The sequence below is a fragment of the Venturia canescens genome, chromosome 11, assembly GCF_019457755.1.
Source record: "Venturia canescens isolate UGA chromosome 11, ASM1945775v1, whole genome shotgun sequence".
Taxonomy (NCBI): domain Eukaryota; kingdom Metazoa; phylum Arthropoda; class Insecta; order Hymenoptera; family Ichneumonidae; genus Venturia; species Venturia canescens.
The window spans coordinates 3554610-3571723 of NC_057431.1; the positions used below are offsets into that span (position 1 = coordinate 3554610).

The 17114-nt window shown below is 43.1% G+C and overlaps 2 protein-coding genes across 2 annotated transcripts; both read right to left on the reverse strand.

The window, feature by feature from the left end:
• Positions 1 to 1521: 1521 nt before the first annotated feature.
• Positions 1522 to 3774, reverse strand: LOC122417809 (uncharacterized). Its single transcript, XM_043431611.1, has 2 exons — positions 2825 to 3774; positions 1522 to 2476 (listed from the first exon to the last, which is right to left on the reverse strand). The coding sequence occupies exons 1-2, from the start codon at positions 3558 to 3560 to the stop codon at positions 1932 to 1934; spliced, it is 1281 nt and encodes a 426-aa protein (XP_043287546.1). The 5' UTR covers positions 3561 to 3774; the 3' UTR covers positions 1522 to 1931.
• An 11232-nt stretch (positions 3775 to 15006) lies between these two features.
• LOC122418369 (golgin subfamily A member 6-like protein 22) lies at positions 15007 to 16879 on the reverse strand. The gene is made up of 3 exons (XM_043432525.1): positions 16115 to 16879; positions 15400 to 15896; positions 15007 to 15070 (listed from the first exon to the last, which is right to left on the reverse strand). The coding sequence occupies exons 1-3, from the start codon at positions 16877 to 16879 to the stop codon at positions 15007 to 15009; spliced, it is 1326 nt and encodes a 441-aa protein (XP_043288460.1).
• Between the last annotated feature and the right edge of the window lie 235 nt (positions 16880 to 17114).

Here is a 17114-nt window from a genome sequence, read left to right on the forward strand (position 1 = left end):
GTACCGAATTCTGTGATTTTAAATTCTCTTTTAAGTACTGTCTTGACCTCGAGAATCCTTTTCTCGTCGTTACTCGCCACTAGCATGTCGTCAACGTACAGTAGCAGAATCAGGAATTTGCTTCCTTCTCGCCATGTGAAGAGACAAGGCTCTGTATCATGCGACGTCAACCCAGCTCGTTTTGCTATTTCGGTGAATCGAATACTCCATCGTTTGGGACTGATGCGCAATCCATACAACGCTCTTTGCAATTTACATACTTTTGTACGCCTTGTTATCTCGTCATGTTCTGTGCCCTCCGGGATCTCCATTTAGATATCCTGGTCTAGTGTTCCATATAAAAAAGCAGTTTTTACATCAAGTTGCACGACATCCAGATCGTATTTGTTGATGATGGCAAATACAGATCTCACCAGAGCTAAGCGAGAAACCGGTGCATACGTTTCTGTGAGATCGTACTTCTTGAGATCCTTAAAGCCTCTTATGACGAGCCTAGCTTTATATTTTGTATAGCCGTCTGTTTCAGTTTTTCTTTTAAAAACCCATTTTGAGTCTATCACATTGGGTTTTATATGTTTTGACCCAATATCCGCTTTGTTAACCAGTGTCCAGATTTCATTCTCTTCCATAGACGCCAACTCCTCCTTGATCGCCTCTTGCCATTTAGCCTTTTCTCCCGTTTGCATAGCTTCTCGATACGAAGATGGATCTTGGTTGATTTCAGCCAACAGAGCGTGGTAGCTCGGGTCGTCTATTTCGTTCGTCCCCTCAGATTTCTGTACTTTTCCCGTTTCAATTAGCTCTTGGTCCGCAACCGCATCGTCATCTCCTCTCATTGTTTTAGACATCGCGTTTTCGAGATTAATCGGAATTTTCCTAGGTCTGCCTCGCTTTCTTTTGACCTCTCCCTCCGGTTTTGAGGACTTTGATAAATTTTCTCTCGTTTCTTGATCGAATTCAACAAACCAATTTTCTCTGTTACCTTCAACCGATTCGAACTCCCAGTCCTTAATGCTTTGTTTACGGTATTTATCCCCATAAACCAGTTTCTCGTTAAAGCGTACGTCTCTACTCTCGTAAAATTTTCCTTCTTCAGGTCTGAGCAAAATGAATCCAGAAGGAGTGTAGCCTACCAGAATCGTTCGTTTCCCGATGCTCCCGAATTTCGGCCCCGTGTTTCTTTGGACTTTCATGTAAGCCAGACATCCGAACCGTTTTAACTGAAAGACATCGAAAATCTTCTCGGGTGCAAATTTCTGGATAGGTATCTCCATATTGGTCGACTTATGCGGGGTCCTGTTGTATGTATATGTGGCTGCTCCGAGCGCCAGATCCCACATGTTTTCAGGAAGTTTCGAATCAAAGATGAACGAACGCACCTTTTTCTGGATCGTTTGATTGAATCGCTCAGCCGTTCCATTGTGTTCGGGCGTGTACGGAGTCGATAGTCGGGATTCGGCTCCGATTTTATTGAGGATTTCGATCGTGTATCCTCCGGTAAATTCGGTGCCCTGGTCAGATTGCAAGTAGCAAACCTTCGCATCGTAACCCAAAAGATTCCTTGCACTCTTAATGAACACTTCTAGGCATTCCCCGGTTTCACTTTTCGTTTTCATAGGATAGGTCATCGCTAATCTCGAGTAGTCGTCCACAAATACCGAAATGAATCGATAACCCTTCGGATGTGTCTTAGGACTTATAGGTCCCATCGTATCCGAGTGTATTCTCTCTAATGGTCTTACCGCTCATTCTCTCGTTTTGTTGAAGGGTAATTTATTGAATTTCGCTATCATGCAAATTTCACACTCCTTGATCGACTCATCGAATTTTGCGTTTTGCAAACTTTTATTCTCCGGAAACTTCCTTTGTAAAGACTTCAGGTAATCTATAGATGCGTGTCCGAGTCTTACATGCCACAACAAGGCCTTATTCTAGTCCAAGAATTTCTCATACCTCTCGTTGAATGGTGTTTCATCGCTCGTGAATTCTTCAGACTGAATGTCCTCAACATTGCCGAGTTTTCGATCCCAAATCGATAGATCGGAGTTGAAATTTTGAATACTCGGGGTAACTATTTCGCTTATACCTTCCTTACCGTTGAGGCTTGTCTTTTCGTTTTCCGGTACGCTCGTCTTCGATACTTCCGTCAAAGAAATCTTTTCTGTTTCAGTAGCCTTATTCTGAGCCTCAAATTTGGTTGATATTGGATCTTCGTCTATCGATATAACATCCTTTGCTTTTGCCACACTCCGAGTCATATATCGGGTTTCGTTTTCTGAGCTTTCTGTCGTTAAATAAGCCACTGATCTCTTCGTTTTACTCTCGTTCGAACCTGGGAATTTACCACTCGTTTTATCTACTTCTAGCTCAATTTTCCAGAAAGGTTTCTGATAGATTTCCTTGATAAGCGACTCGTGTGACGTAGGATCAAAAATATCGATTTGTTGGTTATCCATGTAAATGCTCAGTCCCATATCTGCGAATTTTCGTAGGGATAAGAGATTTTCAGATAAGGCTTTGGCACATATAACATCCTCCAATCTCATAGACTCGACATTATTTAACTTAACTTCTACCGTGCCAACTCCCTCCGATTCTAAATCGGCGTGTGCCTCTTTATTTGCACACTTTATCGAACTTTTCTTCGTATGGTCAAAAGTTTTGAATATGAGCTTGGAGTTCGTTAGATGCTCCGTTGCGCCCGAGTCAGCCAGAAATTTTGTAAAGGTAATATTACTCTCAATCTCACTTTCGTTAATTTGCGAATTCGTTGGAGTCATTGTATTATAATTTATCAAATTAATTTCTGTACTTTCAATCTCACCTTTACGCATTTTGCTACCATTTTGGTTTTCTTTCCCATCGTCTTGGTTTCTCTGGTCCTTGTTCTTTTGTTGGCCACTCCGTCCTTTGTCAACCTTCGCTCGTTTTGCAGAATTTTCTCGATTTGATCCTCCAAACTTACGCTTGCCACGGAAGCTGCTGCTGTTCATCGGACGATGAGCGTTTTTGCTGTGGTGTTTTGACGATGACCTATATTTCGATGACGTAGCCGATTCACTCTGCTTATTCTTCCGTATCGTGCACTCTCTCGCAATGTGTCCAATCTTTCCGCACTCGTAACATTGAGGTTTGCCTTCATGTGGACATTCGTCAGCGTGATGACCCTGACCGCCGCATCCATAGCATCGGTTCTTCGAATCGTGTTTTCTTATACTCAGTGCCGCAGGTTTCGTGTCGTCTGTTTGTGTTTTGTTTGCTTCGTGCTGGATGATGAATGCCTTTAACTGATCGTAGGTAAGGCCTTTTCCAGTTGAATTCGTGGTCACAAAGTCAATCGACTGAACTTGTGGTATAGCAGTTGTGATCGCGTTGAAGAATGCATCCCTCTTTTCGTCATGTGAAAGTGGATTCACGTTTGGGAGACTGTCATAATTTCGCACTAATTCTTCAAACCGATCCCAGAATTCCGCAGCTTTCTCTTTGGTTGGAATATATTCAATGTTGTACAATCGTTTTCGGATTGTCATGGAGGTCAAATTCGTCTCATATCGTTTCATTTCCTTGATCTTGTTTACAATTTCGATTGGATCCTTGATTTTATCGATTTTTGAATAATACTACTGATCCAGTCTGTTGATCAGGATGTCTCTAACTTTAAACGTATGTTTCTCTCTCGTTGCGTTGTCCACCGTAAAGTTGGGTTTTTCGTTCGGATTGATAATATAGAGCAAATCCAGAATTCTCAATTCCGACGTGAGAAAATCCATGAAATGTTCATATTTTGTTTGTTGTGTCAATTTATACTCTCGTTTGCTCGTGTCTTTGCCCACTAGTTCGACTCGTATTTTCTCGCTTATTTCCTTGACAACATCTGTTCCCGAAGTACTTGGACGATCTACGTATGTATTTGGGATTTGACCAGTTTGTCTCATTTCATTCCTTATCAGCTCGATTATTTCGTCGCTGCGAATGACCGGCTCAGCATTTCTCGCTTCTGAGCTCACTGCAGTAGATTCTGGTTTTCCCTCTTTCCTCTCGTTTTGTCGTTTGTTGCTTCCGGAATCTTGATAGGGAAAAAAAGGTTGAGACAAGTACATTGATGGTCTCTTGTTTCTGGATGACATAGAAAAAAGATTTAGAACCGGGAAAAAAATTCTATAATAAAAATAATAAACGAAAAATTGAAAAGTTCAAAAAAATTCAACAAAAATAAAAAACAATCGAAAAAATTCTGTAAAGAAAAAAAAAAAAAATTCATAAATATTGAAGACATTGAAAAATGTACTGTAACGAATTTTTCCCGGGGAGGTACGATTCGTCCCTTCCCGGCTCACTCACCTCGCCTCGCGCTACTCTCCGGCTGCGAGAACGGACTGGGCGCCAGGTACAAAGTACCGCCGAATGAATCGACTTGAATTTCGTCGGATCTCGCGATGGTAACGTCAGGCAAAATTAGAATATAGAGAGCACGAGGGAAACAAGTGACCGAGGACGGTCCGGCTACTCAGCTCAGCTGAGGTACAAAAGGTAGAGGGGGGGGATCCTTGGGAGAGAGTAACAATTCATAACGCAACAAAAAAAATATAGCCGACACAAATCAAGTAATTCAGAAAAGGTTTCACAATTTATTCGAAAGCTCGATGAATAGATCAGAATACAGCGAGAGACATATTAGAAATAGAGTGGATGCGATATAAAACAAAACCGGGGGGGGGAAGTAAGTCGCTAACGAGTCCGAGCGTACAACGGTTAGGTCTTGCGCCGCGACGATGGAAATTCGCGTACGGCGGGCGCGAATCCGCCGGGTGAAAACGATTAGCGATTCGCCCCGCGATCTCACAGGTGCCGTAGATAGACGACAACCGATGCTCTGACATGGCAGGTAACAGGTAGCCAGTAACCCGACAAGCGGGGCTGGAGGTAATAGGCAAAAGATAACCCACGTCAGAACGAACGGTGTCGCAGGCAATGCAAGGCAAAAGGTAGCGGCACCCGGTCGATCGAGAGGGGGTTAGAAAATAAAGTAATAGAAAAATTAACGTTGGGACGATATGAGACGGATTGAAATTTAGGGCGTAACGCCACTCGCAAAATATATCGGAAAGTGATCAAAATACGACACGCAGTAGACATCGTAGCGTGAAGGCTCAGGCAAAAGAAAGACTCGAGAAATATTCAACACAAAAGATAGAAAGTACTGCCGTATAAACGACGCGCGACCGCGCGAACGAACAGGCCGGCGAGAGCCTCAGCGCGTGCAGGGAGAGAGAGAGAGAACAACGTAACTGCGTGGAAAGTCCCAGCGCTTAATACTACATTACATCAGACTTGAACTCGATATTTTCGAAATATTTGAATGAACAAGACTTTAATTAATTAACGCGAAGACCAAATGGACTGTGAGTTCGATAGTCAAGTCGAGCCACGCAAAACTGCCGTACTAAAGAATGAACACGGGAAGTATCGGCCACAATCTCGCTCGATACTTCGGCCCCGTGCCCGACTACAACGGCCAAAACAAAAAAAACTCTACAGAAACCGGAACTATATTCCGAAACTCAAAAAGGACTCGACTTAACTACCGAATTCGATGGAGAAAGAGACGTGGACTTACCGAGGAACACGCTCGCCGCACCAGGACCAAGAAAACTCGACTCTGAGAAGGCTCGGTTGTGGACTCGTCGTAACGATGCTCGAAGAAAGACTAATTGGTGCGTGCGAGCGGTCCTCGCGATTCGGCGTTATCCCCACCACGAGGCCCAGGTACTGCAGCGCTTCACGCGTTAGGCGCGAACCCGAGCGCGAACTCGGGGTTCGCGCTGCCGCGCGGGATTTTCAAACGGGGATTGCGTCAGAGTCGTAATTGCTGTTACGTTTGTTGCACGATCGTATCGAATACTGACTCCTCCGCTGCTCTCACCTTTCCCGCTCACTCGAAACACTCCTCCCTACAAGATGACCGTGATCCGGGTGTCTTTCCTCTTGGGGATCCGGCGGGCAGCTCCGGAAGGCTGAGGGGAGGCCTCCCTCACGATTCCTGACGTCTAGGATGCGTGGTGGGCCCACAAAATAACCACCAGGCAAAACAGCACCTCACCTCCGGAAAACTCCCCCAGATCCCACCTGACGAGGCGCCGGTTCACGCGGACTTTGACACCCGAATCTACGGTAGTGCGGGCGGTGCAACTCGGGGTTGCTACGGCGGGAAATACACGGGCGGCGTTCATGAAATGGCCAATGCCAGCGTGTTATTTCAACCGCCCGCAGGTCGAGATTGTTTTTCGGTGCTCGTAGACGGTGTGGGAGGACGGGTCCTTGCGAACGAGATCGGCTCGAACAGCCGGAGAGACAGCCGTCAAGTTTTAATTGTTAGGCCCCTGTGGTAGCGACAACACCAACTCGCTCCAATATCGAACTCCACTGTCAAAACGCAACGTCATTATTATTCAAAAACAGACAAACTAAAATTCTCTCTCCACCCTGCACTCGGAGGTAAAAGGTAGTCACAGAAGGTAATTAACGCTCGGTCGGTAATATAGGCGCATTCTAAGCTAAACTTAAGAGCTACGTGGTGCTGAGTCTCACTCCGAACATCGCCCGACGAGTCGAGGGACGTCAAAAGGGCCGTAAACCCGGTCCACTGGTCGACAACGTCCGTACGAGTGGCGGGGCAGAAATGTCACGTCACAGTACTATCCAAGTTACATGTAGTATAAAAATGTATGATATCAATTGGAGGCCAAGTTTTTATTGATAATTTGGAATATTTATCCAACAAATTGGAAACTTTAATGAAATTCATGATAATTATTTTCACGAAAAAAGTTAATGAAAAAAAAGTCATAACGGAAGTTACGTGCAGTACTAAAATGTATTATATCAATTCGAGGTCAAGTATTTATCAGTTATTCGAAATATAATCTCCGGCGACAAATGAGCGTTGAGAATCCTTGTCGGGCTCACAACGTTTTATCAAAATTACTAAAAAATTAATGGAAATAAAATCATTAAAAATTCACATGAAAGTCATTCGTTACTTCATCAATGTATACACTTTAAAGAATCGATTCCCCTCCGACTTTCAGGATCCCCTGGTATTATTCACAACATTCAACTTCGATTGGATCGGTACAAATTATGTTCAAATACGTCTTAAACGTACTTGTCCGGCCCATCACTTTTTATTCAAATTGCTCATTCGAAAACAAATCAAAAACGAAGTTAATGCATGTGTTAATATTAAGGAACAGTAATTCCCGAGAAAATAATTTTCCTTCGAATCGCTCTTGTCAAAATGAAACGAAAATGAAAGATGAAGTTGATTAATCTATTTATATTATATGGAGTCATAATTCACAACAAAATCATTTTTCTACAAATTCCAGGAATCCACGTGTCGTACTCGACTAGTGATATTTATCAAAATGTGTACGTGACTATAGAAAAAAAAACATTGCAGTAGGTTTGAAAATTTCTAGTAATGCGCCTGATTATTTCTCATTTTCATTGGTTCTTACCGAATGGTATGTGTTCACTGAAGAAATTAAGAAGTGGATATTGCTATACGAACTTGCGAACAATCAAGTTCAAATTACTTGGAGATATTATTTTTATTTTTATCCATTTTATTATATTTGTCATTATAGAAGAGCCCTGATTTGTTGTCGAATGAGCAATTTGAATAAAAAGTGATGGGCCGGACAAGTACGTTTAAGACGTATTTGAACATAATTTGTACCGATCCAATCGAAGTTGAATGTTGTGAATATTACCAGGGGATCCTGAAAGTCGAAGGGGAATCGATTCTTTAAAGTGTATACCTTGATGAAGTAACGAATGACTTTCATGTGAATTTTTAATGATTTTATTTCCATTAATTTTTTAGTAATTTTGATAAAACGTTGTGAGCCCCACAAGGATTCTCAACGCTCATTTGTCGCTGGAGATTATATTTCGAATAACTGATAAATACTTGACCTCGAATTGATATAATACATTTTAGTACTGCACGTAACTTCCGTTATGTCTTTTTTTTCATTAACTTTTTTCGTGAAAATAATTATCATGAATTTCATTACAGTTTCCAATTTTTTTGATAAATATTCCAAATTATCAATAAAAACTTGGCCTCCAATTGATATCATACATTTTTATACTGCATGTAACTTGGATAGTACATTTTTCAATGTCTTCAATATTTATAAATTTTTTTGAAATTTTTTTATTTTTCTTTACAGAATTTTTTCGATTGTTTTTTATTTTTATTAAATTTCACGAAGAACTAAACGGTACAACTCTCCGAAATGTTATCCAGAAACGCTATAGTTATTGTTCAGAACGATTGAATGAACTGGAACTCATTAGAATATGACAGCATCTCTTAGTTGGAGTATCCTTTTACCTACAGTAATCATTTGTTAAATTTCACGAAAGACTAAACTCTACCACTCTCTGAAATGTTATACAGAAACGCTCCACTCATTCTTCAGAACCATTGAATAAACTGGAACTGGTCAGACTATGGCAGCATCTTGGTTCAAGTATTTTTATCAAAAATAGTAATTTTAATAATTCCATGAAGCGCTGGAGGCTAGAACTTTGTGAAGATATATCTCCAAAAAGCGTTGGTACAGATACAGTCCAGTCATCATTCTGAACCATTGAGTGAACTGGAACTCGCACGATTATGACAGCATCTCATGATTAAAGTTTCTTTCTATCAACAACAATAATGTAGTAAACGTCACGAAATGCTAAAAGCTAGAATACTTTAAAAAGTAATACAAGAACACTTCAGTCACTATTCATAACCATTAGATAAACTGGAACTCGTAAGAGTATGACAGCGTCTCGTGGTTAGAGTTTCCCTTTATTCATAATCATCGTTTATTAAAATGCATGAAATGCTCAAGGCTAGAAGACGTTGAAAAGTTATACAGGACCACTCGAGTCGCTATTCAAACCATTAAATAAACTAGAACTAATTAGAATATGACAGCATGACATTCCAGTCATCATTTAGAATCCGTTGGATAAACTGGAACTCCTACGAGTATGATAGCATCTCATGGTTGAAGTTTCTTTTTATCACCAACGATAATTTTAAAAATTCTGTGATGCGCTGGAGGCTAGAAATTTGGAAGATTATACAGGAATACTCCAGTCACTATCTAAAACCATTAATTGAATTAAAACTCACTAGAGTATGACAGCATCCCATCGTTGGAGTTTCCTTTTACGTATTGATTAAATTTCGCGAATTGTTAAAGGCTAGAACTCGCCGAAAGTTATATAGAAACGCTCTATTTATTGTTCAGAACCATTGAATGAACTGGAGCTCATCTGAGTACAATAGAATGTCTCGGTTAAAGTTTTATCTTATCAACAATAATAACACCGGCACACAAAACAAAACTGGTCAGTGCCTAGAATCGTACCCATCAACCTCTTCGTAATTTAGCCTGCTGAATCTGAATCTAAGATTGGATTGGCTGATACATACCAGAAACTTTGAGTAAATTCCAAAATACTGCAAAAATAGAAAAAAATCGCTGTTTCAAGCATGATAAAAGTTGTCCTCGGACTTAATCGGGGATGCATTTTATGTAATTTGATGCACTGAATCTGAATATAAGGTCGGATTAGCCGATACATACCAAAAACTTTGAATACATTTCAAAAATTGCAAAAATGGCAAAAAATCGCTATTTCAAGCATGATAAAAGTTGTCCTCGACCTTAATTGGGTATTCATTTTATGAAATTTTATACGCTAAACCTGAATCTAAGGTCGGATTGGCCGATACATACCAAAAACTTTGCGTTAATTCCAAAAACCAGCAAAAATGGCAAAAAATCGCTGTTTTAAGCATGATAAAAGTTGTTCACGACCTTAATAGGGGATTCATTTTATGTAATTTTATGCACTGAATCTGAATTTATGGTCGGATTAGCCGATACATACCAAAAACTTTAAGTAAATTCCAAAAAACAGCAAAAATCGCAAAAAAATACTGTTTCAAGCGTGATAAAAGTTGTTCTCGACCTTAATGGAGGTTTCATTTTATGCAGTTTTATGCGCTGAACCTGAATCTAAGATCGCATTGGCCGATACATACTAAAAACTTTGCGTTAATTCCAAAAATCAGCAAAAATGACAAAAAATCGCTGTTTCAAGCGTGATAAAAGTTGTCCTCGACCTTAACCGGGGATGCATTTTATGTAATTTGATGCGCTGAATCTGAATCTAAGGTCGGATTGGCCGATACATACTAAAAACTTTGCGCTAATTCCAAAAAACTGCAAAAATAGGAAAAAAATCGCTGTTTTAAGCGTGATAATAGTTGTCCTCGACCTTAATCGGGGATGCATTTTATGTAATTCAATGCGCTGAATCTGAATCTAAGCTTGGATTGGCTGATACGCCCCAAAAATTTCGAGTAAATTCTAAACAAGAGCAAAAACTGCGAAAAATCTCTATTAACAGCATAATAAAAGTTGTCTTTAACCTAACACGGCGGTGTTTTTTATGTAATTTGACGCACTGAATTTGTATCTGAGGTTCGATTGGCCCACACACCCCAAAATAGTGAGTAAAATGCAAACATCGCTAAAAATGGGTCAAAGTCGCTAACATGGGTATGGAAAAAGTTTTAGTGATGCAGATCGAGTACGCTGCATTTTTATTTTGATGCGCTGAAACCGAAACTGGTTATCGATTTAACTCGTACTTCTCCAAAATTTTGCTTTCTAGGAAAAAACTGGCTAAAATTGTTCTTTACGAATTTCGAGCAACTCAATCCGACTGCGGTTGCTAGTAGTCCCGAGAATGCATACTTCCGCTCGTGAAAAATAACCAAAAATAGCAAAAAAACGTAAAAAAAATAGTTTTTTAAATGTTCTAAACATGAATGATTCATCTTGAATCATACACAAAAAAAAGATCTATATAATCTGTATTCAATAAACTAGAAACTGGGGAAGATAGTATAAAAAAGTTTAATATAAAACTACCGCAGGCATGATTGTTCTTTAGTTTGAATTCTGCGTAATTGATTTTTTTTTTTCATTTTCAGTAAGTAACAGGAGAAGATAAAAATTATCACCGATCTTAAACCGCGTTCTTCTCTGTTAACGGATTCTTTTCTCTTCGATTGAGATATGTAGCGGCTTTCTCTTCTTCTTTCTCTCTTTAGCGTCCAGCAAAAATATGCCATTATATTGATATTCCACCTTCCCTGATACCGATTCTCCATTTCACTGATATGTCTTATAAAATCTTTCTTCTTGTTCTTCACTTAGATCTCCAAGGTTTTCAGGAAAATAGTCGAGATGGGAGTGTAGAAAGTGCAGAATGATATTCATCAACCAGCCCACTTTTCTAAAATTTTCCAACAACTTTTTAACTAAATTTTGATAATTATCACTTTTCGTATTTCCCAGCAAGTTTTAAGAAACGTTTTTGAAACTTTGCCAAGCTTTTTTCTCAGTATCGTTTATTTTTTTTTTATGAAATTTCCGTCTTCAAACAAACTACGAATTTTTGGTTCATCAAATATACCCCCCTAATTCCGCATCCCTCATCGCGGGTAGCTTTTCTCCCAAATACTGGAAACAATTGCCATCTTTGTTCAGAGCTTTTACATACTGCGTTATAAGAACAAGCTTAATGTGAAGTGGAAGTAGTATATCAGCCGATCTGACTCCAGATTCAGATTCAGCGCATCAAATTACATAAAAACAGCCCCGATTAATGTCGATGACAACTTTTATTATGCTTTTAACAGCAATTTTCCACCATTTTTGTTGTTTTTTGGAATTTACTCAATATTTTTGGAGTGCATCGGCCAATCTAACCGTAGATTCAGATTCAGCGCGTCAAATCACATAAAGAACATCTCCGAGTAAGTCGAGGACAACTTTTATCATGCTTTTAACAGCGGTTTTCCGCCATTTTTGCGGTTTTTTGGAACTTACTCAAAATTTTGGAGGTATATTGGCCAATCCGGTTCCGGATTCGCATTCAGCGGGCCAAAATATATAGATATTGATGGGTCTGGTTCTAGGTTTTAACCACTTTTTTTTTGTGTGACGGTGTACTTTTAATAATTCTATAAAGTGCTGGAGGCTAGAACTCTTTGAAAGGGTATACAAAAACACCTCAGTCATCATGAAGAACTATTGAATCAACTGGATCTCATACGAATACGACAGTATCTCATGGATGAAGTTTCTTTTAATTAACAACAATAATGTAGTACATTTAACGGAATTAACAAAGACTAGAATACTTCGAAAAGTTATACCAGAACACACCAGTGACTATTCAAAACCATAAAATGCTGGCATATGTTTCGAAGTTGAAGTATCTTTCTACCGGGAATAATCATTTATTCAATTTTACGAAATGCTAAACTCTAGAACTCTCTGAAATGTTATACAGAAACACTCCAGTCATATATATAGCCTTTATTTTTCCCTTTCGGGTTACAGCTCGACTTCCTTAACATTCCATTTTTACACCTTTTTACATTTTTCGATATACATAATTTACACATAATTTACACATTTCCTTATTCTACACCCTTCTTCTCTTTAGCCTATTTGCCTTCTCGCCCTTAACCTATACACGCTCCAATTCGAGAGAGAGAGATATCATTCACACCCACACACATTCCTCACTCCTCTTACACCATTGCACGCCGCGCGCGACCTCCGTTTCCGCTGCACCTTTTTACTCCCTCCCTTCTACCCTCTCCACTCCTCAATCTTCTTCATCCACTCCTCCCCTTGACCCTCCCCTCCCAACACCTCTTCCCTCATATTTTGCCAACCCTCCTCCGCCCCCCACCCCGTACATTCCTCCATCACGTGCTCCCACGTCTCCCTGCTACTCGTGCACATCCTACACTCCCTCCCTTCCCTCTGCTCCCAGTACCTCCCCCCTCTCATCTCGTCCCCTAGCCTGAACCTGGCTACCCTCCCCCATCTCTCCTCCTTCCACCCCTTTTTCAAATATCCCGGGATCCCTCTCTCCTTCACAAACTTGTAATCCCTGTTACTCCTTGATTTAATTATCCTCTCCCATCTCCCCTCCTCCTGCCTTACTCTCTCCTCCCTCACTATATACTCCCCCTTCATATCCCCACTCTCCCATCTCCTCTCCACCTCCTCCAGATCCCATCCCATCCTTAAGTAAAACTCCTTCCTTTCACTCTCCCATCCTCTTGCTTCCTGCCTTCCGCCTGCCCTTCTCTTCATCTCACCCCTACATCTTCTCGCCAATTCTCCCCCTTTCCCCGTCTCCAATCTCTTCTCGTATCCCCATGCTCTCATCCCCGCTCGCACCTCCAGCTTATCCCTTTGCAGTTCTTCCCTCACCATATACCCCGCCACCCCTCTCGACACCCCCAGCACCCATCTTAAATACCTTTCCTGCAGCCTCTCTACTATCTCCCTTCCCTTCCACCCCCAAATCTCCACTCCATAACCCACTACTGGCCACACCAACTTATCGAAAAGCCACACTCTCCTTCCCCAATCGCTACCAAACTTATTTTTTCCTATCCCCCATACCTTCCCCATTATCTTCGCCGCCTTCATCACCCTCTCCTCCACCTGCTCCTCCTGACTTCCATTCGCTCTCACCACATAACCCAAGTACGTATACCTATTCACCTCTTCTATCCTTACTCCTCCCCATTGCCATACCACCTTTCTTTTTCTTCCCCCTCCCACCCTACACCTCATCACCTTCGTCTTTCCCGTATTCACCTCCAGCCCTTTCCCCTCTATGTACCTCTCCATCGTCCTCATCATCCCCTTCATCTCGTCCTCATCCTTCGCCAACAATACCACATCATCCGCATACGCCAGCGAATATACCTTCCCCCCACCCCCCAGCTTCACCCCTCCCCACCGCCCTTTTTCCAGCTCTTCATCCATGTCCGCCAGCATCAGCGTAAATAGCTGCGGGCTCAGCGGACACCCCTGCCTAACCCCTTTCTCTGTCCAAAACTTCTCACCTTTTTCCCCACCCACCTTCACCCTCGCATACGTCTCCTTCATCACCTCCTCGCACCTCTCAATTAGCCCCTCCCTTACCCCTCTCTTCCTCATACTCTCCACCAGCTTCGCCCTATCCACCGAGTCGAAGGCCGCCTTCAAATCAACAAACAACAGCACCACCTTTCCCCTCCTTTTCGTTATTTCCCTATTTATCAAATAGTTCAGTACGTATACGTTATCCATAGTTCCCATCCCTTCCCTGAATCCCGCCTGACTCCTTGGCATCATCCCCTTCCCCTCCACCTCCATCCTCAATCTTTCCGCCAATATCCCTACGTACACCTTATACGCCGTTTGCGTTAGAGTCACCCCTCTATATTCCTCTACCCTTTTCCCCTCCCCCTTCTTCACTACTGGCACCACTATCCCTTCCTTCCAACCTTCCGGCCACCCTTCCCCCATCCACACCTTCTCACACATCCTCTTCAGGCTATTCACTACCCTCTCCCCTCCGTACTTCCACACTTCGTTCGGAATTCCATCCTCCCCCATCGCTTTTCTGTCCTTCAACTTCCTTATAGCCTTCTTCACCTCTTCCGTTGTTATCACCGTTTCTTCTTCGTCCTCCCCTTCCCTCCTCCTTTCCCCCAGTCTCACCCTTCTTTCTGTTACCCCTCCCAGCCCCTCTCTAAAGTACTTATCCCATTCTTCTCTTCTTATCTTTTTATTCACCCCCTTTCTCCTCCTCCTCCCCCTATTGACTACCTCCCATACCTGACCCTCCGTCCTTATCTCCTCTATCTCTCTTTCCCATCTTTCCCTCTCCTTCATTTTCTTTTCTTCACAAATTCTCCTGAACTTCTTCTTCTCTCTCCTGTACCTTTCCTCTTCTTTTCCCTCTCTCTTCCACCTCTCCAGCTCCCTTCTCGCCTCTTCCTTTGCCCTTCTACATTCCTCATCCCACCATCCCCCACTCTGCCCCTCCGCCCGCTCTTCCTCAGTCTTCCTCATCGCCCTCTTTATTCTCCCCCTCATTTCCTCCCATCCTTCTTCTACCCCCTCTGTATCCCATTCCCATCTCCCAAATTCCTCTCGAAACTTCTCCACTCCTTTCTCTGTCCACATTCCTCTTCCCTCCTTCCTCTTCCCCACTCCCTTCTTACTCGCCCCTCTTCTTCCCCCCCTCCCCTTGAGCCACACTACCACCGGCATGTGGTCGGAGTCCACCCTACTCACCACTTCCAATTTCCTCACTCTTTCCCACACTTTCTCCCCCACTACCACGTAATCAATTACCGACTTACCCCTTCCCCCCACAAACGTCCACTCCCCCTCTCTATCCCCCTCCACACTTCCATTCACTATCCTCCATCCTCTCTCATTCACGAACTTGCACCATTCTTTTCCTTCCTTCGTCACTATCTCGTCCCTTGAACTCCTCACCGCTTCCCTCTCCCCTACCCGCCATCCGTCCCAACCTCCGCCTTCCCTTCCAGTTCTCACGTTCATATCCCCCCCAATCACCACCTTCCCCCCCCCTGCTCTTTCCATCCACCGGCTCATCAGCTCCTTTTTCCTCTCCATGTCCCCGTTTACGTACACCCCCACTATCATCCACCACTCCGTCCCCAACTTCACCCTTCTTTCCATCCATCCTTCCTCCCCCGGCTCTGTCCCCCCTTCTTCTTCCTCGATCTCTTCCTTCACCCCGAACGCCATACCACCCTTCGCCCTTCCCCTTCCCTTCCCTCTCTTCGCTCCCTGTATCACCCACCTGAATCCCTTCTTCCATCCTTCCCTTATCGCCCCCCACCCCTCCTCCGTTGCCCACGTTTCCGACATAACCACCACATCCCATCGCTTTATACCCTCCCAGAACTCCTCGTCCTTATTCATCACCCCCGCCACATTCCAAAATCCCACTTTATATACCTCTTCTATTTTGCTTTCTCTCACCACGTTCCCCCTTCTTTTGACTGCTCCCCTGGCCTCCCCCCCGTCCCTTTCCCTCATTCGTTTCCCACACTTTCCGTGCACCTCCCCTCTCCCTCATTCCACACCAATACCTTTCCATCCACCCACATCCTCATATATCCTACCCTCACCCTCTTTCCTTTTCTCCTCTCCTCATATGCCTGCCCTTCTACCAGCCATTTTATTCTCCTTTCCTCTTTTGTCAGATCATCCTCTATCCTTTCTCTATTCCCTCTCAACTTTACTTTCGCTTTCATTATTTCCACCTTCTTCTCCCTTCCCTCCAGCCTTATTAACACCATCCCCCTCCCTCCCTCATCCACCCTCCCTATTCTTCTCATCTCTTTCCTGCCTCCGTCCACTCCTAATCTCTCCCATATCTTCTCTATCTCCCTCTCCCACTCCACCCCTTCAGCCACATTCACCCCTCTCACCACTATATTGTTTCTCCTTTCCTCCCTCTCTCTCCTCTCCAGCTCTTTTTCCACCTCCCACACTCTTCTCCCGATCCTTTCCCCACCCTCTCCCCCCTCCCCTCTTTCCTTCTCCAGTACCTCCACTTTTCGCTCCAATTCCTCAATCTTCTTTTTGAACATTTCCCTCTCCTCTCCCCACTGCCTTCTCATCTCATCATGCTCCTTTCTCACCTCTTCCGCCCACCTGTCCACCTTACTCTCTATTCTCCCACACTCTTGCCTTAACTCCTGCTTCAACAACTCCTTCATCATCTCCCCTACCCTTCTTACTATCTCGTCCGCCTCTCCCTCCTCTCTCTCCGGCGACCTCGCCAGTTTTCTACTTCTCTTAAACGCCTCCACCTCCCCTCCGTCTTCCCCTCTCGCCATTCCTTCCTCCCTTTCCCTCTTCTTCCTGTCCCCTGCCAGAATCGCTTCCATTATATTCCCTACACTACTCGCTCTTCCCCCCCCCCCCCTCCATGCTCCTCACTCTCATTACCCCGTCCCCCATTCCTCTCTTGCTCTGCTCACTCATTTCCTTTATATCCACTATCTCCACTCTCCTTCTCTATTTCCTTCTTTATCCTTTCTTTCCTACCTTACCTATCCCGCCTCTACCTTACCAACCTGCTCCTCTTTCCTACTTTCGCCGTTCTCCACACGCCGCTGACCT

Excerpts from the sequence above, each read along its gene's own strand:
- LOC122417809 (XM_043431611.1), bottom strand. The coding sequence starts at position 3,560 with ATGAAACGATATGAGACGAATTTGACCTCCATGACAATCCGAAAACGA. Across the intron at positions 2,477-2,824 it reads TGGTAGCAAAATGCGTAAAG|ATATGGGACTGAGCATTTAC; the intron begins GTGAGATTGAAA and ends GAAAATTCGCAG.
- LOC122418369 (XM_043432525.1), bottom strand. The coding sequence starts at position 16,879 with ATGGAAGCGATTCTGGCAGGGGACAGGAAGAAGAGGGAAAGGGAGGAA. Across the intron at positions 15,897-16,114 it reads AGAGGAGAAAAGGAAAGAGG|GACGAGGAGTTCTGGGAGGG; the intron begins GTGAGGGTAGGA and ends GTGATGAATAAG. Across the intron at positions 15,071-15,399 it reads GAAGGAAAAGAATGGTGCAA|AGGGGGTAGAAGAAGGATGG; the intron begins GTTCGTGAATGA and ends AATGGGATACAG.